General features: G+C 41.8%; 1 protein-coding gene across 3 annotated transcripts in view; it reads right to left on the bottom strand.

Annotated features, from left to right (window-relative positions):
- Positions 1-88: 88 nt before the first annotated feature.
- LOC102483151 (F-box/WD repeat-containing protein 11-like) overlaps positions 89-7035 on the bottom strand; it is a 70207-nt gene continuing 63260 nt past the window's right edge. Inside the window, exons 1-3 of one of the 3 annotated variants that reach the window (XR_001371167.2) lie at positions 6073-6114; positions 4276-4338; positions 772-836 (exon numbers count right to left, since the gene is read on the bottom strand). Coding sequence is in view for 1 of the 3 variants with exons in the window: in XM_006158949.3 (XP_006159011.2) it covers positions 441-836; positions 4276-4338 (459 nt within the window). In the remaining 2 variants the exon portion in view is untranslated. Of the gene's footprint in view, positions 837-4275; positions 4339-6072; positions 6115-7035 lie in introns of those variants that run through there. The other 2 variants (XM_006158949.3, XR_001371166.2) reach the window with 2 other exon arrangements.

Here is a 7035-nt window from a genome sequence, read left to right as displayed (position 1 = left end):
CATTCTGGGTTTCCCGTCCATTTTGCTCTGAAACTAAAACTGCTCGTAACAAAAAAGGAGGAAGGGCCTATTATAAAAACAGTAAACTTAGCCAGAGAGAGGTGCGTGCAGGTGCCTGTGTGTGGCATGGTGGCTGAGGCAGACTCCGACACAGCTACTGAGGTTCAAGCGCCAGACCCAGTGGCCTACAAATCACAATGAATAAATGAGTGAGTGTGTGAGTGTGTGTGTGTGTGTGGGGGGGGGGAGACAGTTCCCAAACACATAGTCCAGAGAAAAATAGTCTTTAAAAATTACACGCAGAGGCAAAGTACAGACTATACATACATTACATACAATAAAAGGCATATCGTTAACTCATTAGACAAACTAAAGCAGCAGTGGTGCTGGCCAGTGATCAACACTGCTCACCAGACACTGCCGACGTCTCCCACATGACGCTAACGCACAACTCTTCCCGGGTGCCAGGTGTTAAAATACAGCCTGTGTCCCAAAGAAACGCTGCCTCCCACGGCGCTCGTGTTCCTTTCACCAACACTGACTGCACCCCACCCAGGCCTGCGGGCTGAGCGTCCTTCCGCCGCGGGCTCCCAGGGGCGAGCATAGTTACCTGGTAAAGCAGTAATAAAGTCCCGCTGCAGCATGGGCTTCAGGTAAGAGTTAATATGTCCATGCTGGTAATGACACATTCGGGAAATGAGGTGCTCCACAAACTCCACTTGATCTGATTCAGACCACTGGTCAAAATACTTAATACACAAGTCTTTTTCCTTTTGATAGTTTCCTTCTGATGGCCTCTTCCTGGAGACGATCACAGACGACGTTCCATTACTTATCTGTTTAAGGGGGAAAAAATTAGTTTGACAATGAAAAGAAATCTAATTAAGATTTCATTAAAAACATTTTCCACCCTGTGTATTTAATCTTAAGATGTCAGTTTACCCTAAAGCCAAACTTGTTCCTTTATTAATTCATTCAGGAAGTAATTTAAAAATGTATTCAGGGCCCATGGCCTCAAATTAAGTCACTACAGTAACCGGCCAAGTTAGAGCCACACGTTTCTGAAGCTCAATGGTGTCTTCCCTCACATCCTCCAGTGCTTTCCCCAAACCGGGCCCTGATCGGACAACGAATGTCGGAGATGACCATCTTGGAGGAAATGCTCAACCTGGCTAAGTGTCGACTGACTGGCTATTAATAGTTGACTTCCTCAAAGTAGAAAGTTAATGCTACATCTATGCTCATGGTTACTATAAATCTATACCACTAATTCTCACACTCAAGCACAATTGAGAATAACGAGGTTTGTTAAAACTCAGACTGCTGGACCCCACCTCAGAGGTTCTAATTCTACTGGCCTGGAGTGGAGCTAGAATTTGTACTGCTAACAAGTTCCCAGGGGCTGCTGATGCGGCTGGTCCAGAGCCTGCACTTTAAGATCCACAATGCAAGAACCACTGGTCTATCTAACGGAAAAGATGAGCAATGTTGTGTTGACACTTGATAAATGCTTCATTTTACCCAAAAGTGTCAGTCCCCTCCACACTGTTCCCAGGGCTATTCAAACTCAGAGCAAAACAGTTGAGACTTTCCTTCCCTTTTTCGATCACTTTCTCAGAAAGTGACCCAAGGCCAACCATGTATGCCACCGACGTCCCTCGTGGTCTCCAGGTGGTTTATGGGTAAGTCAGACCCTATACTAACAATGCCCTTCTCGTCAGATCCAGGTGCATGCCCTTGCACAAAGTCAGCATACCTTTTTAACTAAAACTACATCCCTGCCTCTGGACAAAGCATCAGAAACCATCTGAATTCCCTAGACTCAAGCCAAACTACTACTAATGCTATGAGCTCAGTACATTCTGCTCTAGAACAACGCAACCTCCATGGATGCATCAAACATCTTCCAAAGCCACTTGCCCATCACTCCTCCAACAGCCTCCGCACACGTAATGCCAGAAGGAGTCACACAAGAGGACTTGAGGACTGAACAGGTGAATTACTACAAGTGTTCATTCATCTCATTCGAAACGCATCTCAGAAGTCTTATACAGAAAGATCCAAGAGCTTCCACTATCCCCCCTCACTTAAAGTGGACTGAACTCATCCAGAAAATGAAGAAAGCAGCTTTGGTCTTCCCTGGCCAAAACGAAAAGAAACGAAAAAGAAAAACAATAAAGAAAAAGAAAATCTTATAACTTTCATGTCTGAAGTGAGTTCTTAAGCCTACACCTAGGAGCACATGGTTGGAGGCGTGCATCTCCCACTGACTTTACCACCCATGGGCGGGAACGCTTTTTCCCTTGTAACTTGAATGAGGGCAAGCTCACTGGTCCCACATACCACCAGGGGGCAGCACTGAACAGGGCGTTTTGGGTTTTTTTGTTTGTTTGCTTGTAGTAAGACATTCGTATCTTCATAGACCCCAAAAATAAAGAATTAAAAACACTCAGAGATGAGGTGAAAATTCTTTGCTGTGACAAATACTGGCAGATACAAGGGGCATCACTGCTGCTTTAAGCATGAGGCTGTCCACCACAGTATCGCACAGAGAAACATTAAGAAATAGCTGCCCAATTATAGGCAGATGGTTAAAGCCAATTATAATGCATCTACTCAAAGTACTGTACTGTAGGGGCCAGCAGGTGGCGTGGTGGCTAAGGTGCTGAATTCTCACATGACCAACCACAGTTGGAGTCCCAGATCTGGCAGTTGGAAAATCACGCCGGGCGTGTATGTGTGCGTGCCCAAAATCCTAGGATAGGATTGCAGTGTGGGAGTGCAGTGTGGCCACCCCCCCATGGGTGATTTCTCACTTTCCACCTCACTGTGTCTGGTGAGTGCACATGCCCTATGTCAAAAACCTTTACAAAATAAAAAGTATTGTACTGTAGCCATTAAAGCCAGGTTTATAAAGTAAGATTTGAATAAAAATAAACATGCTCATGAAATAATATTGAGGAACAAAAGGCAAGATCCAGAATTTCAATATGGCGTTATGATCGCAGTAATTTGTGAGAGGGGGAGCACACCAAGACAGAAGAATATACATCAAAATATCGAAAGTATCTCGTTTTGAGAAAGAAAGCTATATTTGTTTTTTCCTTCCCCCTTTTACTTTGATACTTTTTCAAATAACCTGCCAAAATAATTGTTTCATAATAGGTTAAATGTAACTATGGTAACAATTTGCATTTGTGTATCACTTTATAACTTAGAAAGTACTTTCACACCCATTATTCCATCTGATAAACAAAAGTATTATTGTTTCATTTATAGCATTCTCCCTAGAATACTTGGATACCTTTAAGTAGCTGACTGGAAGATAAATGCAAGAAAAACTGAGAGCTAAAGTGTTAAGAACTACCAAGAACTGGAAAATCAATAGTAAATGAAGGGAGTCCTACTGCAGAATAAGAAATGTGAAGGAGGGCACAAAATTCAGCCTGCACACAAGGACACCAACGCCCCCAAAAAGCAGCATGTGCACTATTCCGTAGCACGGTTATACATTCTATTTCCAACCACCTGGCCAGCCCCGCAAGAGCTTTCTAGCATTGTTTTGTTTCCTTTCATCTCAAATCTGCCAGGTACACTTTATTCTTGCTAACTAATCTACCTCTTTAGTTCAAATCAAATGAAATGAAAGAACTTTATATTGATATATACGTGTGTGTGTGTGTGTGTGTGTGTGTGTGTGTGTAATTCTCTTCACATTTAGATTTGTCTTGCTTTTAATCCTGTCTTCATGAAGAGAAAAATCATTATACCATGATGGTTGGTGAAAACACCAAATGAGGGCACTTTACACACAGATCCTAAAAAAAATTTAGACATGAGCAACTGGGAGCCAAGGGAGGAGACGGAGGGGAAAAAAAAAAAAAAAAAAAAAAAAAAAGAACTTGGGAAAGGTGGAGGGGTCAGGAACGAAAGGGGAAAAGCAGTCAAGCAGTCAGCGTCAGCGCTGGTGTGGGCCTGGAGCCGTTCTGGGGTCAGGACGCCACCACTGTCCGTCTTGGCATCCACAGTGGCTGTGTACAGAACCTGTACCTACAGCCATTCTCAAATGTTTGTGAAAACTCCAAAATTCGTTACTATTTGTAATGATACTTCCCTAAGGAAAAGAAGATACATTAGGGTGGATTCTGAAACTTGCAAATCTGCACAAAAGAAAACAAAAACCCTTGACTCTTGATTTTACTGAGGACATGAACTGTGGGAACATCTTATCTACAGTAAATCAACAGCTATCTTATCTGTGCGCATCATTCCTACCTGCCAAAGAGTACTTTTCTTTGGGGACTCATCTTCATTTTGATCTTCCATAACTGAAGTGTTCTAAAGGGGGAAAAACAAGTTATTTGAATTATGCCAAGTTTTGCAAATCCTACATAACTACAAGATAGAATTTTGAAAACTCAAACTACAGTACACCCACATAAACCCCAGAACTACATGGCTGTGGCTGACACAAACCACGCTGGGTCAGGAAGATGTGCTTACCTCTCCTAAATCAACACAGCCTACAGCAAGCTTGAAGTCTTTATTTATGAAGGTCGGGTGTGCTCAGAAAACAGGGAGCTTGCGGGAGTAGGGCAGAAGCTCTACCTCAACCAGCACTGTTATTCTTTCACATGTGTCAAGAAACCCCAGAAGCCCATAAAGTTTCCAATAACTGCAAAAAAACATTTACTAGAATGTCTGCTCTTCAGTAACCCAACCCTGTAATCAGCAATTACAAGTAACAAAGCTTGCAAAGCCCTGAGTTCCTCTTTGCTCCTTCCAGGCCTCCTTTTCTCTGGAATGGCTTTGCGAGCAAGCATGGTGGGTACCCCCAACCTTTTCCCTGAAGAAGAGGGTGCTGTTAGCCAGTAACAATCTGGCTTGCCTTGGGAATGCATTAGCTTTTGATTTCTGTATTTACTGCACAAAGAGGCACTGTGTAATTATTCTTTCTGGTGACCTAGTCGCTCAATAGATGCCCATTAACTAGAGATTATACATGATTGGATTTTCCTTTTTGAAGCTCCTTACCTAATGGCTAAATGGAAACTTAATGAGAAGGGGAAGTGGGAGAGTTGTGCTCTGAGAGGAATAGCAACTCATTTCTGGATAGCAGTCTCAAACCTACAATTCTAAGACTAGAATACAAAATTTAAACTACAACAATTAGCCCAAAGCATTATTCAGAAAGGCACAATAGAACTACTTAAACTACCAGTGTTTCCAAGATCCTGTTACTGCCTTTAGGGGATAAGCCTCTTCTCTTATTTTCTCTATTTTTCCTTTCTGTTCTTAAAGTGCTAAAATGCTTGAACCCACACAGTATTTCCAACCAATCCATTTGAAAATACCCAATGATGCTAATGACCAAAGAGTCAATGCACACTAGTCACCTACCACTCACAGGCTGGCTCCCATTGGAGATGCGCTATGACAAGGTAAGGAAGCCGAAAGTTTTGAGTCAAAAGACAAAAGCCAGAATCCTGATCTGGTCACTAACTCAGTGTCTCTGTAAGATCTTTAGAAAGCTGCTTAGTCCCCGCCCCACCAACAAATGCAAACAACGAACCACCCCTGCAGCACAGTGCCTGGAGGGAACAGGTATTCAAACAAATTACCTCATTCCAAAGTGTCATCTTCTCACACTCTCCTAATCTCAGAGATAAGAAATTAATAAGCCACTAATAGAATGGCTCCAAATGGCTGCCTATGGGAAAATCCTGGATATGCTGCAATGGGCAGGGCAAAGGCAGGGCTCTGCACACAATAGCCAGTCATGAGTTAGAGTGGACAGGGTGTCCAAGTGGCCAACATCTAACACCATCGAGTGAGTATTCAAAATTGGCGAACTAAGACATTCTTCACTGTGCTATAGAATTCTAAATAGAAACAATCTTCTAAATTAACAAAAATAAACTTAGCATAGTCAATGAAAGAAGAACTTGTAATTTCCATGAGGACTGTGGGAGATGAGTTTGTAACCTGAAAAGGCTGGTCCAGTTAGGGATAGGTAAAGTGTACGTAACAGTAGCTCACTAGGAACAGAGAGAAAAAGAACACTTCACTCACACAGAAGTTCTTCTACGACATAGTATTGTAGTGTGCACAAAGAAATAAGTCCTTGGGGCCAGCAGATGGCGTAGCGGTTATGACGCTGCACTCTCACACGGTGGAGGGCAGTTTGGGTCCCAGACCCTGTGGCTTGAAACTCACACCGGGGTCAATGTGCGTGTGGGTCCAGCATCCCAGAAGGAAAATGGAAAAGAACGGATTACTGGTGTGGCCATCCCCCCAGGGGTGACTTCTCACTCTTCTCACTGTTTTTGTCTCTCTTTGGCAAAAACCTCTTCAAAAAAAAAAAAAAGAGTTCTCTAAAAAGCAAAACTAAAACAAAATTTTAAAGAGATGTTTAAAAGTGAAGATGGATAAGTCCGTGATTGGTGATTTATAGGCTTTACAAAGTTCTTGATTTTGGCCTATTCCAAATACAGACTCAGATACTTGTAACATTTTAGACTGTTCCTCTATTATCTAATTTTATACAATGAGTAATGGTTATAATAAATATGTAAACTACAACCTGCAGAGACAACTGTCTATTAAATAATGGGTGAATTTGTGTTTAAACCTGTGTGAAAAATAGTTGAATCTGCATTTAGTCCCAACATTCAATGTTATTATCAATATGTATAGTCTTATCCTTTTTTTCTAGTTGTTTTGTTTTACTTACTTCTGTTAGTCTACCTTTAGCTTTCCTGGTGTATTAGTCCCTTAAGTATTTCCTGAAGAGCTATTCTGTTTTGGTCAATTCTCAGCATTTGTTCATCTAGGAATGATTTTTCTCTTTTCCATGTGAAGGATAATCTTGCTGGGTATAGTACTCTTGGCTAAAATTGCTTTTCTTTCAGAGTTTTAAATATGTCTTCCCATTGTTTCAGTTGAGAGATCCAATGTTAGTCTAATGGGGTAATCTTTATAAAGTAACTTACCATTTCTCTCCTGCCCTTTTTATTGTCTTTGATTTTTACTAAT

Source organism: Tupaia chinensis, unplaced genomic scaffold (genome assembly GCF_000334495.1).
Source record: "Tupaia chinensis unplaced genomic scaffold, TupChi_1.0 Scaffold000612_1, whole genome shotgun sequence".
NCBI lineage: Eukaryota > Metazoa > Chordata > Mammalia > Scandentia > Tupaiidae > Tupaia > Tupaia belangeri.
Note: the sequence above shows the minus strand (reverse complement) of the source record. Positions and strands in the feature narration are given on the sequence as shown.